Genomic DNA, 18,864 nt, shown 5'->3' on the forward strand with positions numbered 1-18,864 from the left:
GAAAAGTTTTTATGTCACCTGAAGGAGCCCTGTAGACAGCCAACACTATTATTGGGTAGAATTTAGTTGTTATTTCTGTGGCACATGCCTCAAATTGTTGTTCCACACAATATTTCTTAATATCAATAGCTTTGTATGCTACACTATCCTTAACATAAATTGCTACTCCACCTTTATCTTTACTTTCCCTACAGTAGTATGTTACTAAAGTATAACTTACTATAGATGGCAAGGCACATTTATCAGTAACATGGTGCTCAGTTAAGCACAAAATCTGGGCATTATTTATACTGTCCTTTTCACTAATGTTAATAAGGAGTTGATCTGTTTTGTTTAAGAGGCCCCTTATGTTTTGATGAAAGAAAGAGATGCCTTCCTCTTGCTTTTTCATTCTATTAGTGCTGTTACCTGACTGAGAATCCATTGGAGTCTGCCTTGAGACAGGAGAGAGGAGACACCTGACACTACCTACTGATGTCCCTTCTTTTTCTTCAGGCCCACACATAAAAAATCGTTGAGATGAGAAGGAGGCTCAGCATTTCTTCTGTCCAACAGCCTTCTATTTGAATAAAGTTCTTACAGAACACTTTCTAAGGGAGAAGGATGAGACAGGGCTACTGGAAGTGAAAATAAAACAAATTGAGTCAAGAAGCAAATCTTGAAGTATTTATTTATTCATTCATCCATCCATCCATCCACAGATCATCTCACAATGAAATAGGATTTGTCGTCATGATATGAGAGGTGTTCAATATGTAATGCAACACTTTTTTTTTTTTCTGGAAGCAGGTTGGTTATATTCAGGACTCTTTACACCATATTATTCCCCACTCTTCTGGCTACAAAACCCTATTTTTGAATGTAATCTTCATTGAGTGTGACGGTCTCACACCATCTTACTGGGTAGGCCTATGTGCCCACACGATACCACTCTACTGGTCGACGTTGAAGCCCACATCTTGCTGCATCAGTAACCTCTCCATCTTCCTTATACTGCTTCTCAAAAAGTGCATCCTCCGTTGGGCCAAAGAGATATAAGCTCTGTATGGTCTTCTGTTACGCAGCAAGGAACTCAGGGGCATACACATTTGAGTACCCCTACTGGTGGCCAGGTGTCAGCACTACCAACAGAGATATCCAGTTGAGCAGCAAGCTGTTTGATTGCAGTCTGTTGATCACCTCGAATGAGTGTCTGCATGTTCCAACGTTGCAGGAGTCAGAGCTGTGTGCAGCCGGCCGGCACATGGGAGATTGGACAGGTTTGCACTATCTTGCAATGGTGACAGACACCTCACCCAATAACTCACCATGCTGTTGTTCACTGTAGAGATTCTGCAAGTGCTTAAGAATATCTGGTTTTCTGCCAAAAGACTCAGTGACATCTGTCTACTTAGAACACACCTCCATTACAAACGCCAGTTTGAAGGTTACATATAGTGCCACCACCTATCGGAACAATGGGAATTAACAGACTTTGAATGTGGAATGATAGTTGGAGCTAGAAGTATGGGACATTCCATTTCGGAAATCGTTAGGGAATTCAGTATTCTGAGATCCACAGTGTCAATAGTGTGTCAAGAATACCAAATTTGGGCTTTGCCTCCCATCACGGACAACACAGTGGCTGATGGTCTTCATTTAATGACCAAGGGCAACTGCATTTGCTTATAATTGTTAGTGCTAATAAAGAAGCAACACTGTATGAAATAACCATAGAAATCAATGTGGGACGTGTGATGAATGTATCCGTTAGGCCAATGCAGCAATTTTTGGTGTTAATGCGCTATGGAAGTAGATGACCGACACTTTGCTAACAGCATGACATTGGCTGCAGTCCTCTCCCGGGCTTGTGACCATATTAGTTGGTCCCTAGACGACTGGTAAATCATGACTTGGTTAGATGAGTCCCAATTTCGGGTGGTAAGAGCTGATGGTAGAGTTAGAGAGTGGTGCAGACCCCACAAAGCCATGGACCCAAGTTGTTAACAAGGCACTGTGCAAGCTGGTGATGGCTCCATAATGGTATAGGCTGTGTTTACATGGAATGGACTGGGTCTCTGGTCAAACTGAACCAATCATTCACTGTTCAGATACTTGGAGGCCATTTGCAGTCATTCATGGACTTTGTGTGATTGGTTTAAAGAACATTCTGGACAGTTCAAGCGAATGATTCAGCCATCCAGTGTTTGCATGAAACCCATCAAACATTTACGAGACATAATTGAGAGGTCAGTTCATACACCCTGCAACACTTCTGTAATCATGGACAGCTAAAGAGGCAGCATGACTCAGTATTTCTGCAGGAGATTTACACAAACTTGTTGAGTCCATGCTACGCCAGGCAAAAGGAGGTCCGAGACGATATTAGGAGGCAACCCACGACTTTTTGTCACCTCAGTGTATGTGGGCACAACTGCCAACTTTCTGTGCACTTGGATGAATGACCAATGCTAAACTGTGGTCAGGAGGCGAGTTAATTGCCCAGTGGTGGAATATGCTGCCGACCGCATGTTCTATTTCAATTGCTTCTTTGCAATATGTAACATATGGATCCTTCTGTCAACACCAGTGTCTCTTATTTATGTAGATAGAAGTTGTCCTTGCAACTCATCCTTCATTCACATAATTCTCAGGGCCTCCATCTCCAAATGGTTCAAATGGCTCTGAGCACTATGGGACTCAACTGCTGAGGTCATTAGTCCCCTAGAACTTAGAACTAGTTAAACCTAACTAACCTAAGGACATCACAAACATCCATGCCCGAGGCAGGATTCGAACCTGCGACCGTAGCGGTCCTGCGGTTCCAGACTGCAGCGCCTTTAACCGCACGGCCACTTCGGCCGGCTCCTCCATCTCCGCTAACCCCCTGCCCCAGGACCTTAACTCCAATCATGCTGTACCCACATCCTCTTTCCCACAGTCTCCCCTTCCTCTGTTCTGTCAGCTCCTCCCAATCCTCTCCACCACACCATCATCATCGTGCAGTGAGCAAACTCACCAGTTCCGGTACTTATTTGTCGAATTCCTATCCTGTACACCAGCTGCCTCCCTCCGAGCTGTCAGCCACACTTCCCCATCTCATGTCTATTTTGGGAGTTGCTAGTTTGTTACATTTACTCCTATATTATTGCTAGTTTCTTGTTTAAAAGTGTTCCAAATTATTTTCTTATTCTTGGCGCATTTTATCTTTTGAGTTCTGTGCATGTTCAACTTTTTTTGGTTAATGCATGTGTTTCACTGTTTTAAAAACAGACTGGGAATTAGACAATACTTTACTACAGCTTTCCACAGGAACACTAAAATCAAAATCCACAATATATGCTAATCAAACTTGTACCATGCTGTGCCAGACATGTATCAATTCAGTATCTCTTTGAAAAAAGCCGTAACATGTAATAAGTATTTATTAGTATCAAGTATAAAACCTTAAGTAAGCTTAGTGGTGTCGAAGTTATAAGTCAAATGCAAACATTATGGTTAGAAGGTATTTAGGTTATGAGCCAAAACTGTTCCTTTATTCACCACAAAAGTGAGTTCTCCCCCAAGCCCTCTCTTTCTCCTCCTAGTGCAAGATACTTTATCTCAGGCCGTATCCAACCTTATTCTTGCCTGTGCCCTGTTTCACCTTTCTTTTAGGGGAAAATAAGGTTAAAAATGCGTAGAACTCTGTTCAAATAAGATTGGAGTTTCACCTACACTGTACTTTTCCCGTCCAACAAACACCACTGAAATAACCACTCACATCAAGGGTGGTATGATCGTCTAACAGCGTCTGAACTTGAAAACAGCGCATTGGAAAACACAAACACTGTGTTTAATATTGTATTATCTCGTTCATTGCAGTAATACAGCCCCAACCTCAACGTGGTGTCATATTGTCTAATTTATTGTGCGACACATGTTAGTTCATTACGTGATTTAAGTAACTTATGTTACTAGCTCTACAAAACAGATGTTTTTGGGGGTATCTTTATAAAGCTATCTACAAATTCATTTCGCTGATTTCATCTTTAGTCATTGCACTTTCTAGTTATTGAAAGAAAGATTCCGCATTTCTCTGCACGTGCTACTTCACGTAATAATTCTCTACCAATTGCGTCAAAGATAATGGAGCAGGTGGGGCGGCGAATATGAAGCATAGACAATATGAAGGCTCACACAACATACAGTGTCATTTCCGGTTCCGAAACAAGTTGACGTGTGCCAAAGACATATAAATATATAACAGCTGTTAACGCAGCGTTTTAGGGTCTCAGTAGAGCATAAAATGTTGGATCTGTTTACAATATTCAGTAAGGGGGGTATCGTACTTTGGTATTTTCAAAGTACGAGTCAGATTTTTACACCATCTGTAAATGCGCTTATACGAAGCGTCGTGTTGCAGGTAAGTAGCCAAAATTTGTATACATGTTTCGTACAGCGTGACTTTTCTACTTGTGTTTATTTGTATATATAACTAAAACAATTAAAAATTGTTGCTAACTAACCTTAGGTAAGCGCAGTGCTGTCAAAACTAAAAGTCAAACACACGCATTTTGGCTCGGGCGTGTTCAATGTATTATTCCTATTGCGTTTTAGCAGTTTTTAAAACCGCTGTTGTTAAGATGTTACAGCAGTCACTTAAGGAGCAACATTCGTGTTACTGTTGATTACTTTGTTTTCGCGTGTTTTTTCGTCGCTGTTATTAGCCGACATTTCGTATCTTGCAACAGACTGTCATTTGTGTAGGCCTAAGGTTAATATTAATAGACTACATGTTTATCAGATGAGACAAAAGTAAACGATATACACGCTTCGCTCGTGAAGCTGAAAATTTCCATTTGAGTAAAATGATAGAATATGTTTGTCTGGTATATCAGCTGAGTTTAATACGACTTGCAAGAGTGTTCTTCAGACGTTTTACTTTAGAATGTTGATAGCTTGAGGTACAGAGGTTGTGCACTTCTGGGTTTTAAGTATTAATATAGCTTTTTTCTTTTTCAGGAAAGGACAGGGAGTAATAGCTTTGACCATAATACTGTCACATTAAAATATAAATTAGACAATGAATTTGAATTGCTCTTCGTTGTCGCTTACCAAAAAATTCTACAGTTGTCATATGTAGACAAATTTCTGAATGATATACACTTGGAATTTCGTGACAAATACAAGAATGACCTGCAACAAAGAAAATATTTTCAGGTTTGTACAACACATGGATATCTCAGATTAATATTACATGTATTGCTGTCCAGAGTTTTGCAGTAGATGCAGCACTTAATACTCTTTTATGTGTCTAGAGAATGTGATATATTTAGGATATTGCAGGTAATTTCACTTTTCTCATTGCTGTTAATGTTGTCATCATCATCATTGTCTACACTACAGTTTCCTTCCTCCCTCCTGCTGCTGCCTTTATTGCCATCCTTAGTCCTGCTAATACCTCTTTTACCGTCTAAAATCTGCAGCTAGAATTAATAATACCATATCAGGTCAACCGGCTGATGAAATCGTTCACCTGGAAGAGATAAGAGCTTCAAGAAATGAGTAATGATGATCTCTCTCTCTCTCTTCATCTCTGAGTAGAGTACTTGCAACCTACGACCTTAATTATTTGTTCCGTGTATTCCAATCTCTGCGTTCTTCAACAGTTTCTGCGCTGTACAGCTCCCTCTAGTACCATGGAAGTCATTTCCTGATGACGTCTTAACAGATGTCCTATCATCCCGTCCCATCTCCTTGTCATTGTTTTCCACATATTCCTTTCCCCTGCAATTCTGCGTGAACCTCCTCATACCTTACCTTACCAGGCCCCTAATTTTGAACACTTGTCTGTAGCACCACATCTTAAGTGCTTCGATTCTCTTCTGTTCCGGTTTTCCCACAGTCCATGTTTCACTACCATACTATGCTGTGCTCCAAATGTACATTCTCAGAAATTTCTTCCTCGAAATAAGGCTTGTGTTTGATACTAGTTGACTACTTTTGGTGAGGAATATCCTTTTTTGCCAGTGCTAGTCTGCCTTTGATGTCCTCCTTGCTCCAGCCATCATTGGTTACTTTGCTGCCTATTTAGTAGAATTCCTTAACTTCAACTACTTCGTGACCATCAATCTTGAAGTTATCACAGGGTCCCGGGTTCGATTCCCGGCCAGGTGGGGATTTTTCACTGCCTGGGGACTGGCATCATCATCATTTGTGACAGTGGCTCAATTGGACTCTGAAAAAATTGGGACTTTGTACGCGTGTTGATGACCGCACAGTTGAGTGCCCCACAAACCAAACATCATTTATGTTAAGTTTTTCGCTGTTCTCATTTCTGCTACTTATCATTACTTCTGTCTTCCATCAGTTTAATTTCAATCCGTACTCCGTACTCATTAGATTGTTCATCCCATTCAGCAAATAATGCAATTCTTCTTCATTTTTGCTCAGGATAACAATATTATCATCAGTGTATTGTATCATTGATATCCTTTCACTTTGAATTTTAATTTCACTCCGGATTGCCCCCTCCCCTGAGTCATTGGTTCTTCGATGAACAGATTGAACCCTTTTTAATCTGAGCACTTAATTCTTGGAATTATTATTGGAATTATTATTCCCACTTGCCTCTTGTTCATATTGTGTATTACCTGTCTCTCCCTATAGCTTACCCAAATTTTTATCATAATTTCAAACATTTTGCACCATTTTTCATTGTCTAATGCTTTTCCGGGTCGACAGATCCTGTGAACATGTCTTGATTTTTCTTTAGTCTTGCTTACATTATCAACTGTATTATTAGAATTGCCTCTCTGGTGCCTTTACCTTTTCTAAAGCCAAACTTATCATCTAGCACATCCTCAATTTTCTTTTCCATTCTTCTGCATGTTATTCTTGTCAGCAACTTGGATGCATGAGCTGTTAACTGATTGTGCGATAATTCTTGCACTTGTCAGCTCTTGCAATCTTTGGAATAGTGTGGATGATATTTCTCCAAAACTCATATGGTATGTTGCCAGTCTTGTGATATTAAAATTCTGATGGAATGTTATCTTATCCCTTCTGCCTTATTTGGCCTTAAGTCCTCCAAAGCCCTTTTAAATTTTGATCATAATAGTGAATTCCCTTCCTCTTCTAAATCGACTCCTGTTTCTTGGTCTATCATATCAAACAAATCTTCCTCCTCGTAGAGGCTTTGTGTATTCTTTTAACCTATGTTATGTCCTCTGTATTTAACATTGGAATTCCCATTGCACTCTTCATGTTACCACCCTTGCTTTTAATGTCACTGAATGTTGTTCTGATTTTCCTGTACAGTGAGTCTGTCCTTCCAACATAATTTCTTTTTTGATTTCTTCATATTTTTTTATGTAGCCATTTCATCTTAGCTTCCAGTACTTCCTATTTATCTGATTCCTCAGCAACTTGTATTTCTGTATTCCTGAGTTCCCTGGAAAATTTTTATGCTTCCTCCTTTCATCAATCAACTGAAGTATATCTTCTGTTACCCATGGTACACCTTACAATCCAGTAAATGATATCAGATCTCTGTCTGTCCATGATGTAATCTAACTGAAATCTTCCCATATCACTCAGCCTTTTCCAAGTGCACCTCCTCTTCTTGTAATTCTTGAATAGCGTATTCTCTTTTACTAGCTGAAATTTATTACAGAACCCAATAAGTCTTTCTCCTCTCTCATTCCTTGTCCCAAGCCCATATTCTCCTGTAACCTTTTCTTCTACTCCTTCCTCTACAAATGCATTCCAGCCTCCATGACTATTAGTTTCATCTCCATTTATCTATTGTATTACCCTACATATATTCTCCTACACTTTCTCTATTTCTTCATCTTCAGCTTGCGACTTCAACGTGTACATCTGAACTATCGTTGTTGGTATTGGTTTGTTGTCGGTTTTGATAAGAACAGTTCACAGTAACACTCTCTTTGCCCTACCTTCCCGTTCGTAATGAATCGTACTCCCATTGTACAATTTTCGGCTGCTGTTGACATTACCCTATGCTCATGTGACCAAAAACCCTTGTCTTCTTTCCGTTTCACTTCACTGACCCACTACTGTATCTATATTGAGCCTTTGCACTTCCCTTTTCAGATTTTCTAGTTTCCTTATGACGTTCAAGCTTCTGACATTCTACACCCCAACTCGTAGAACGTTATCCTTTCGTTGATTATTGAATCTTTCTCTCATGGTCACCTCCACCTTGGCAGTCCCCTCTAAGAGATCTGAATGGGGAACTATTCCAAAATCTTTTAGCAATATAGAGATCATCATGTCACTTTTTCAGTTACAGGCCACATGTCCTGTGGATACACATTATGTGTCTTTAATGCAGTGGTTTCCATTGCCTTCTGCATCCTCATGCCGTTGAACATTGCTGATCCTTCCACCTTTTGGGGCAGTTTCCCACACCTAGGACAAGTGTGTGCCCTGAACCTCTTGTCCGCTCTTCTCCCTCTTTGACAAGGCTGTTGGCAGAATGAGGGTGGCTTCTTATGTCAGAAGTCTTTGGCCGCCAGTGCTGATTATTAATCAAAATTTAAGGAGTGGCGGGTTTTGATCCTGAGACCGAAGACATTTTGATTACTAATCAAAGACACTACCCCCTACACCAAAAGTGCTGTGTATCTATGAACACAAAATGTTAGGAAAGCAAGAACTGACAAACTAGGGGGAAGGGAATGGTGTCGTTAAGGCCTTGAAACATATTAAAAACTTTATTTCAGACCACAGTAGAAAAGCAGATGATTTCACACGGGACATAATTGTAAACAAGGAATATGCAACATTTAAAAGACACATTTTCACCTTCAAATATAACCCAAGTCTTGGATTTAAGTCAGTCATCCACCACTGTCATCACAAAAAAATTGCTTTTTATCGTAACACATTTGTTGGCTTTGCCAACTGTCATCCAAACTCGGTTTCCAACCTAACTTAGGTCCCAGGAGATGGAACAACAGTTTCACACCTGTCATTTCCACTAGGTTTATGTGGGTTTACTATACAGTACAGTCAAAGCTACCATCCATATTAACTCAACGACATATTGTTAAGGAACATGAATGACTTTACGATTAAAACATACAAGCAAAAACATCATTGCGTGCCAGCTACATAACATAATGTCACAAATAAAAGAATACACCAATGGTTCGTTCACTAAACCCCAAAATCCTGCTGCCATTTTTTTCATCATTCTCTGGGCTCCCTGCTACCTGTCTTTCTGTACTCTGGCCAGTTGCTACTTTTATGGGGGAGGGGGGGGGGTTGAATTACGGTTGTGTAAGGAACAGGTGGAAGTTGAACCTAAACTACCACTTTTACAGCACTGCCAACTTCAGTGAACAATTGCACAGTAGCCATTACAGAATTCTTTGTGTACTTCACTTTGTTTAATGTATGCATTGCTTATTTATTTTTCTTCTTATTTCGGAATGAGTGAAGAGACTAATTCTGCCAGGATGAGATTTTCACTCTGCAGCAGAGTGTGCGCTGATGTGAAACTTCCTGGCAAATTAAAACTGTGTGCCAGCCCGAGACTCGAACTTGAGACCTTTGCCTTTCGCGGGCATGTGCTCCATCACCTCAGCTACCAAAGCACGACTCATGCCCCATCCTCACATCTTTACTTCTACCAGTTCCTCATCTCCTACCTTCCAAACTTTACAGAAGCTCTCCTGGTAGAGTAGTTGCCTGCAAAAGGCGAAGGTCCGAAGTTCGAGTCTCGGTGCGGCACACAGTTTTAAAGGAAGTTTCATATCGGCGCACACTCTGCTGCAGAGTGAAAATATCATTCTGGAAACATCCCCCAGGCTGTCGCTAAGCCATGTCTCTGCAGTATCCTTTCTTTCAGGAGTGATAGTTCTGCAAGGTTCGCAGGAGAGCTTCTGTAAAGTTTGGAAGTTAGGAGACGAGGTATTGGCAGAAGTAAAGTTGTGAGGACAGGGCACGAGCCGTGCTTGGGTAGCTCAGATGGTAGAGCACTTGCCCGCGAAAGGCAAAGGTCCCGAGTTCGAGTCTCGGTCCGGCACACAGTTTTAATCTACCAGGAAGTTTGACTAATTCTGGTATCGCGGGTTTTGAGTCTGACTCTCACAACGTCAGAAGGGATTGGCGATCCCTATGACCGTGTGCCAGTTTGGTATTCCTGATAGCACAGAGGACATGTGATGCCTGCTAGCCCTGTGAAAAGGAAGGAGAGCTTGTACTCGTGCACCATTCCTCCGTCCTCAGACAGTCTTAAGTTCTCATTTGTTTACACTCGCGACAGACTGCTGAGACGTAATAATATACGATACCAGTAAGGCAATACCCATAGTGAGTGAAATAATGTAAATACAAAATTTCAAATTCCATTACCAGTTACACCTTTGTCAACTAATATAATGAAAATGCAGAAAAAGGAGCAACATGATGTAGTAATATTTGAAATGAGATATGTACACTGCGTACTAAATGCCACAGTTAATATCATTGTACCCGCTGCAACAAAATTTCAGTTTGTCTTTCTCCTCCTCCCCTTTTGTTAGTTTCATCATAGTTGTTACAGTTTAAATTTCATCTCCTTTGATAATTTCACTCGAGTGATTCATAACAATCCCGTTGATGCATGAATAAACATAAATTACAGATACTGAGAGAGGATGGCTGGCCACTACTTATCTTCAGGAGAGGGAATTCCCAAAATCAAACAGAGTAAAGGTTAAAGATAGTATAGTACTAAATTCAACCCAGATAGGGTAGGACAACATTAGAAGTAAAGATGGGTTAAAGCCAATTCACAGTTGATGGAATAAACGTCAAAACACTTCCTGGCATTCACTCGGACAACTAATGGAATGTGGAGTACTGTATAATGACATTTTTTTTCCAAATGTTTTTTTTTTATTCCAGACTTTGATCACAATATAAAGTACTTTTGACTGTATAATGGTTAGGGGAGAAATTGGCCAAGAGTGACAGTAAGTGAAAGACTCTCGTGAGAGTGTTGGGAAGGGTGGTGGTATAAGGCTGAGAGACCACATGTATGTAAGATTTTATTGCAGCCTGGAGTTCCATTACTATTGACAAAGAAGTTTCAGATTTTTTCCATGATATTTTGGCAGACAGATTTCTTATAATCTTCAGGTGCTTCCTGATAACTGTTCTCTGGCCATGTCAGTGTCCTGCACATGTTGACCATTACCCCTCCCACCACTCCACTTCTGTTGCTATCTCTGCAGCAACAGTAGTGGTTGGTGGTGGATTGGGGAGGGGAAGGGGGGGTCGTAACAGCACTTGGCAGGGTACAGCAGTTGCCAGTGTCCGGGTATTGTCGGCCAGTGTGGACTCGCTGTATGAGAATGCTTTGCTTTTTCTCAACTCGGTACTACAGGGTTCTGGGAAAGTAGGATTGCCCAAGTGTCTTGATTTTGGTCTTCAGCATTGCCAGTTTTTCTACTATGTCCGATTTGGTGGTCTGGCTTAATGCAGTGTGGTGCTTATGTTCACAGCATCTCTCTTCTACCATGCAGTTTCCCCAATACATGCCTTGCAGTATAGGCAGGGAATTTGGTAGGCCCCTGGTTTGCGAAGGCCTCGTTCATCCTTTGTTAAAATTAGTAGTGGCGAGGTCATAGGGGTTGGGTGAAATACAGATTTGACATTGCATTGCTCAAAGATTCTGCTTACCTTTCTTGGAGTTATTGTTGACAGATGGGATGCATATTATTGATTTGTGCTCCTTTCCTTCCTGGTGTTGTCCAGGTACAACCTGGTTGAATATATACTTTATCAACTCACTGCAGTAATCATTGGTTTGGAATGTGGTCTCCAGGTGCTTCAGCTTGGTTGGGAGACTGTATTAATTGTAGGTGGGTTATGCCCTGTGAACAGGAGTGTGTAAGACACCGTGCTGGGAATTGTGCTGATGATTGAAGGCATGTAGCTACAGATCCGTGCACAAACTGTCCCAATTTGCCATCTGGTTTCTGTTTGACCAGAATGTCAAGAAATGGAGCTCACTATCCTGTTCCACCTGCATGGTAAACTATATGTCGGACTGAAACAAGTTGACGTGATGGAGAAATCAACCTAATACTGGCCCGTCCATGTGACTACATGATGGCACTAGTCAATTCACGTAGTGGTAGAAACAGTTTGGCTTTAGCTGGGCTTGCTCCATGGCCTTCTCGTCAAAATCTTCTGTGAACAAATTCATCACAACTAGTGACCTATGTTCAGTGGAATGAAGGGGGAGGAACATCAGATTGCATTGACAAGGAAGGTTTAGACTGGGAGAGGTATGGAAATGGATTTGAGACTTTCAGGAAGTGTCAGTTTATAGGGCCTGGTATGCATTTGGTAGGGGTTTGAAGACTGCTGTAGTGGAACAGGGAGGGGGATAGTTGTTTTTATGAATTTTGGGAAATAGGTAGAAGAGAGGGGGTGTGATTCAGGAGGGGTCAGGAGTTCAAAGGAGCATTTGTGAGTCTTTATGACGGTCCTATAATCTTAAGAGATTTTTGTCTTTCTGTCTGAGTGGAAGTAATGGTGTCATTAAGAACAGTTCAGTATCTTGAGGTTGCAGAAAACTGAAGAAGCCCTCTGCTACATAATCCCAGTAGTCAAATACCGGAGTAGTGAAGCCTTTGTGTGCAGGGCCAATGATGATAAAGTGGTCTGCATTCAGGCCACAGATAGTTCCTTACTCCATTTGAGTAAGGTTCAATGAAGCATGTGGAAATTATACTGGAAGTTTGGAACTCTTGGCATATATTGAGTCGAAAGAAGAGGAGGATCACTTTGGGATTTACATTGGCACTGTTCTAGACAGGGTCTGATGATTGCTCGTTTCCCCGTCCTCTTCTTTTAATGTTTCATTATTAATTCAATTTATTATTATTGTTTCTATTATTATTGTTGTTATTGTTTATTACCTTAGTGCCAACTGGTTTGCTTGCAGTTCCATAGTAATCACAACAGAAATTATTTTATAAACATGGATTAGGCCTACTGAAAATAAATGTATTAAAGAGCCGTTTCTTTTTCTATGCAATTCTGACAAGCTTTCTTTGACTTAGTTCACAAATTGCATCAGTTGTCATAGATTTAGCTTTAAAAATGTTTTAATACAAGGTCTGTTCAAAAAATTCTGGAACATTCGTAATTTCACATCAGTGATGTGTTGGAGCAAAATGTCGTTAACATTCCTCCACATACCTGTGTTCGAAGTGTAACTGCCAGAAGTTTCATTGTCGTATTGTACTGGTTGTTACCTTACTGGTTTCTTAAATAACTGAAGAATTGTTTATAGAAACTTACATGGTATAGTGTGGTAGGACAGCACTCTCACCACGTTTTATTGGTTTCCATTCAATAAACTATTTGAATGGAAATAAGTCCAGTCCCAGCGCAAATTTGCTAGTAGTCGCTGAAAGATTACATACCCAATAACTGCACATTTTGTTTGTTTAGGGGGTTTCATAATTTTCTTTGTCTGCAGAATGATCATTCCAACATCAAGCATGGCGTGGTTTTTCTTTTCTTTAAACAAACTCCACCGGACTGGAAATATTTTTTGCTAAACATTATATTTATTCAAACTTTTTGTTCTGAACTACACTATTTGCAATGTAAGTTTGCACTTCCTAACATTTTTACTATCAACATTGATTATCTAACTCTGTTATACATCACTGGTTACAAAGGCATGACTGTCTTCCTCCAAGATTGAAAAAGAACTGACGGGCAAGCCAACATGTGTCCAGAAGTTACAAATATTCCTGCTTCTTAGCCTCTTTGGTCTACTTACCTTATACACTCCAAAGATATGTAATCATCTTAAACAAGTTTGTTAGTTGTTACAAAAGAACATATCCATAATTAAATTAATAAATTAAGCACTTATTTCTGACGGTCCATTACATTACAGTATGTCTGTTAGTTCTTGTTCAGTGTTGTATTCAGTAGGACGTTGTGTCACACAGTTCGCGACTTTCTAGATGGCAGAGTTAGAGGAGCAATGTGGCTGCATTAAATTTTGCATATGACTCAAGAAAACCTTTACAGAGGCACACCAAATTTTGCAGGAAGCCTACAGTGATAGCTAAAAGATAGCTGGACAGAAGTTAAAGATGATCCTCATTTCGGACGCCCTTCAACATTTACCAACAATGCTCACATCAGGAACGGCAATGAAATTGTGCATGCCAATCGTAGACTGACTGACTGAGAGATTGCAGAAGAATGTAACATTTAAGTTGGATCATATCACGAAATCCTGATTACAGCATCTTGTTATGCATCGTGTTGCCGTCAAGTTTGTTCCACGGTTCGTGAGTCAAGACCAGAAAGACCTTTACCTAACACTCTATGAAGAGCTTTGGGATCATGCAAATAAGAATGAGATGTTCCCTAAGAGAATCATAAATGGTGATGAAATGTGGGTCTTCAGTTATGATGTTGAGACAAAGGTTCAATCTTCACAATGGGTTGGGAAAGTTCTCAAAGACCAAAAAAAGCTCGTCAACTCAGGTGAAATGTCAAACCCATGCTGATAGTTTTCTTTGGCTTTGAAGAACTAGTTCATCATGAATTCATGCTACAGAGACAAAATGTTAATCAAAGGTACTATCGGGACGTGTTGCAATGCCTGCGAGAAAGGTGAAAAGGAAATAGCCTGAAACATGGTAAGACAACTCGTGGTCCTTGCATCACAATAATGCACTCGCATGTTCATCCCTGCAGGTGCATAACTATTGCACAAAAAATGAAATCACTGTGCTGCCTCATCCCGTGTACTCTCCACACCTGCCTGGCCTCTGGAGACTTTTTTTATTTATTTCCAAAGTTGAAAACGCCATTGAAGGATGAAGATCTGCAATGATAGACCAGATAAAAGAAAATTCGCAGACAGTGCTTGAGGCGATCCAGCAAGTGGCACAGAAAGAGTGCTTCAGGAAGTGGAAACGGCATTGTCAGTGGTGCACCAATGGTGGAGGAGAGTATTTCAAAGTAGAAGCTAAGCACAGAAAAATTTTGTGGACAAAGTTTCGGAATTTTTTGAACAGTCCTCATACAACAGCATATTTTCATCCACTATTTCACCCACTTAGGGGTTCCAAAAACACTGAAACAGGTATTATTTTTATCGCTTACCGAGAAGTCAATACCAGTTTTCATAGATGTAGCTTTAAAAATACTGTAGTAGTCCTTTAAAAAAGATTTTTTTCCCAAAAATTTCCAAAAACATAGAAACACATTTTTATTTTATTTTATTTTTTTCTGACCAAGAAACCAAATACTGATTTTCATTGTTCCAGGTTCAAAATTGTCTTAACACAGGTATATTCTCAAAACCTTTCATCTACCGTTTCACTTGCTTAGGGGGCGGAATTAAGAAAAATCCCTTCTTAAATGATGCCTGCAGTATAAGATAAACACCCTCTCCAATACTCTGCTAACTATTGTGAGGTGCATGGCAGAAGGAACGTCCCATTGTACCAGTTATTAGGGTTTCTTCCTGTTTCATTCACTTGTGGAACACGGGAAGAATGATTGTTTGAATGCCTCTGTGTGAGCAATTCGCAGGAGGCCTAGTATATTTCTAAGAGTCATAATTTAAAACCGGTTCTTGAAACTTTAAAAGCCTTTCTCGGGATAGGTGACCTCTTATCCTCAGGAGTCTGACAGTTCAATTCCTTCAGTACCTCTGTGACACACTTCTACAGATTAAACATATCTGTGACTATTCGAGCTGCCCTTCTTTGTAAACATTCAGTATCTCCTGTTAGTCCTGTCTGGTATGGATTCCTCACATTTCAGCAATGTTCTAGAATCGGTTGTGCGAGTGATTTGTAAGCAATCTCCTATGTAGACTGATTGTGCTTCCCCAATGTTCTACCACTCAACCGATGTCTGCCACATGCTTTTTCCCACAACTGTACCTATGTGATCATTCCATTTCATGTCCCTACAGTGTTTTACATCCAAGTATTTGTATGAGTTGGCTAATTCGAACAGTGACATATTGATATTCTAGTCGTAGGTTACTTCTTTTTTTTTTTTTTTTTTTTTTTGTGTGTGTGTGTGTGTGTGTGTGTGTGTGTGTGTGTGTGTGTGTGTGTGTGTGTGTGTGTGCAGTTTTACATGTCTGAACATTTAAAGCAAGTTGCTAATCGCCACACCACTTTGAAATCTTACACAGATCGACTGCATATTTATTCAGCTTCTTTCAGACAATGCTTCTTTATAGACAACTGCATCATTTGCAAAAAGTCTAAGGTTACTATTATTTTCTGCGAGGTCATTAATAAACAAAATTAATAGCAATGATTCCATCACACTTCCCGGAGGCACAACTGAAGTTACTTCTACATCTGACAGTGATACCAGGCTGCATCCTCCCTACCAAAAAGTCCTCAATCCAGTCACAAATTTCACTTGATACCCCATATGATTGTATTCTTGACAATAAGTGTAGGTGTGGTACAGAGTCCAATGCTTATTGGAAGTCGATAAATACTGCATCCACCTGACTGCCACGATCGGAAGCTATCAGTATGTCTTTTGAGAAAAGTGCTAGTTGGGTTTCGCGTGGTCGATGTTTTTGGAATCCGTGCTGGCTGGCACTGAGGAGATCATCCCATTCGAGATGCCTCATTACGTTTGAGCTCAGGATATGTTCTAAGATTCTGCAACAAATTGATGTCAAGGATAGTGGAATGTAGTTTTGTGTATCACCTCTATTACCCTTCTTGTAGATGGGTGTGACCTGTGCTTTTTTCCAAGAACTAAGCCTGGTTTTTTTCTTTGAAGGATCTAAAATAAATCACAGTTGGAAGAGTGGCTAATTCAACTGCAAATTCAGTATAGAATCTGACAAGGATTCCATTGGGCCCTGGAGCTTTGTTCAATTTTAATGATATCAGATGTTTCTCAACACCACTGACACTAATATTTATTTCATTAATCTTTTCAGTGGTATAAGGATTAATTCGGGGGACTTCTCTGGGTTTGCCTTTATAAAGGAACATTTGAAAATTGAGTTAAGCATTTCAGCTTTTGCTTTGCTACCCTCAATTTCAGTTCCTGTCTCTTTTGCTAGGTTCTGGACATTGACTTTGGTGCCACTGACAGTCTTTACGTACAACTAGAATTTCTTTGGGCGCTGTGAAAGACCACTTGACAGTATTCTGCTACGTTAGTTATTGAAGGCATCACATATTGCTCTCTTGACAGTCAAACATGTTTCAACCAGCCTCTCTATCTGTAGCCTACACATTGTCTTATACCTGTTATCCTGTAATCTCTGTTTCCTTAGAAGTTTCTTTACAGTGGCTGTATACGGTGGAGATTGCCTGCCATTCCGAACTCTTCTACTGAGAACATATCTATCCACTGCATGATCAACTACTCTTTTAAACTTGAGGATTCTCATTGAGATATGACACTATTGGTTTTATCTAGTTATGTGAAAATATGTATCTTTCTACTTGTTTTAGTTGTCCTTTGTACTTTGGTAATCATTGTTGCCACAACTGCATCATGGTCGCTGATAAGTTTCAATGTGGACATCCTCAAAGATGTCACATCTGTTTGTTGCCATCAGATCCAATATATTTGCATCAGGAGTGGGACTCCTATCTATCTGTTCTAGGTAGTTTTCAGAGAGAGCATTTAGTATAGTTTCACAGGGTGTCTTATCCCACCCACCAATAGCAAAACTGTAAATCTCCCAGTTGTTGGATGATTACAACTTCCACTGGTGATTACAGTGTGTTTGGGGAACTTACTTACTACTGAACTGAGATTTTCTCTAAAATTTTCAGGTAAATCAGGAGATGAGTCGGGTGGGTGATAGAAGGATCCAGTAATAATTGTATGCCCGTCCCGATACTGGATCTTGTCCGAACAGTCTCACATGCAGCTTCAATTTCAACCTCAGTGGATTTGAGTTACTTGTCTACTGCGACAAATGCACCACCTCCATTTCCCATTTGCCTATCCTTTCAATATACACTTAAATTTTCCCAATAAATCTCACTGTTATCGATTTCTGTACCTAGTATTATGTGAACTTTGCCAATTTTCACGAGTGCTCCAAACTCTGGCACTTTGTTACAAATGATTCAGAAATTAGGATTTTAATACTCTCACCTGTGGGAGGCATTGCTTTTGATCTTACACTGATTCTTCTGTGTTTCCTACAGCTTTCGTTGTCTGAATTGGATTGAGAGTCATCTAAAAAAAAAAAAAAAAAAAAAAAAAAAAAAAACTTGTGTGCGTCCCATGTACAGTCATCTACATGAGTAGCAGCCTCTTATGTGTTGTGGCATCATCACTACTATGATTTGTGAATGGTCTCTTTAGGACTACAGAAAGTACTTAAAGGTGGTCTTTTGCTTTACTTTGAGCCCATATTTCTTTCATTCTCTTTCTGTGGGCTTCCTTTCTCATTGTCAGATTATGTTGTTCCAGTATTCTTCTTTGGCTTTTCCCTCTTGGTCAGCTCGCCTTTTGTGGCTTTTGGACCTGGAAATTTTGCAGTTGTGGATGTCTTCTAGTGTAATTTCTGCCAATTTCAGATTACTTTTGGTCTTGCTGATCCATTGCCCATTTTGACCTTCCTCCTGTTCTTAAAGAATTAGACTATTTATTTTGTGATCTGTTTGGGTTTGTTCTTTTAATGTATCCATTGAATCTTAACCTGTGTTTTCTAATGTCGCTAGGATATTTTTATATTACCTAGCCATACAGTCTTGTCATCATTGGAATAGTGTTTTCTAATGTGGTGTCTTTGATCTCTTACTCTCTCTTCCTTTATCTGTGCAGTAGGTAGGTTCTCTACAACCTGAGTGACCTATCCTTCTAGCCCAATTTTCCTATACTTGCAACCCC

General features: G+C 40.0%; 1 protein-coding gene across 2 annotated transcripts in view; it reads left to right on the forward strand.

Moving 5' to 3' along the window:
- Window positions 1–4,172: 4,172 nt before the first annotated feature.
- The window catches only part of LOC126210134 (signal recognition particle receptor subunit alpha homolog), a 68,462-nt gene continuing 53,770 nt past the window's right edge, over window positions 4,173–18,864 (forward strand). Inside the window, exons 1-2 of one of the 2 annotated variants that reach the window (XM_049939283.1) lie at window positions 4,173–4,384; window positions 4,984–5,181. In XM_049939283.1, coding sequence (XP_049795240.1) covers window positions 4,268–4,384; window positions 4,984–5,181 — 315 coding nt within the window. In that variant the 5' untranslated portion in view covers window positions 4,173–4,267. The remainder of the gene's footprint in view (window positions 4,385–4,983; window positions 5,182–18,864) is intronic. The other variant, XM_049939282.1, reaches the window with a different exon arrangement.

Source organism: Schistocerca nitens, chromosome 10 (genome assembly GCF_023898315.1).
Source record: "Schistocerca nitens isolate TAMUIC-IGC-003100 chromosome 10, iqSchNite1.1, whole genome shotgun sequence".
Lineage (NCBI taxonomy): Eukaryota > Metazoa > Arthropoda > Insecta > Orthoptera > Acrididae > Schistocerca > Schistocerca nitens.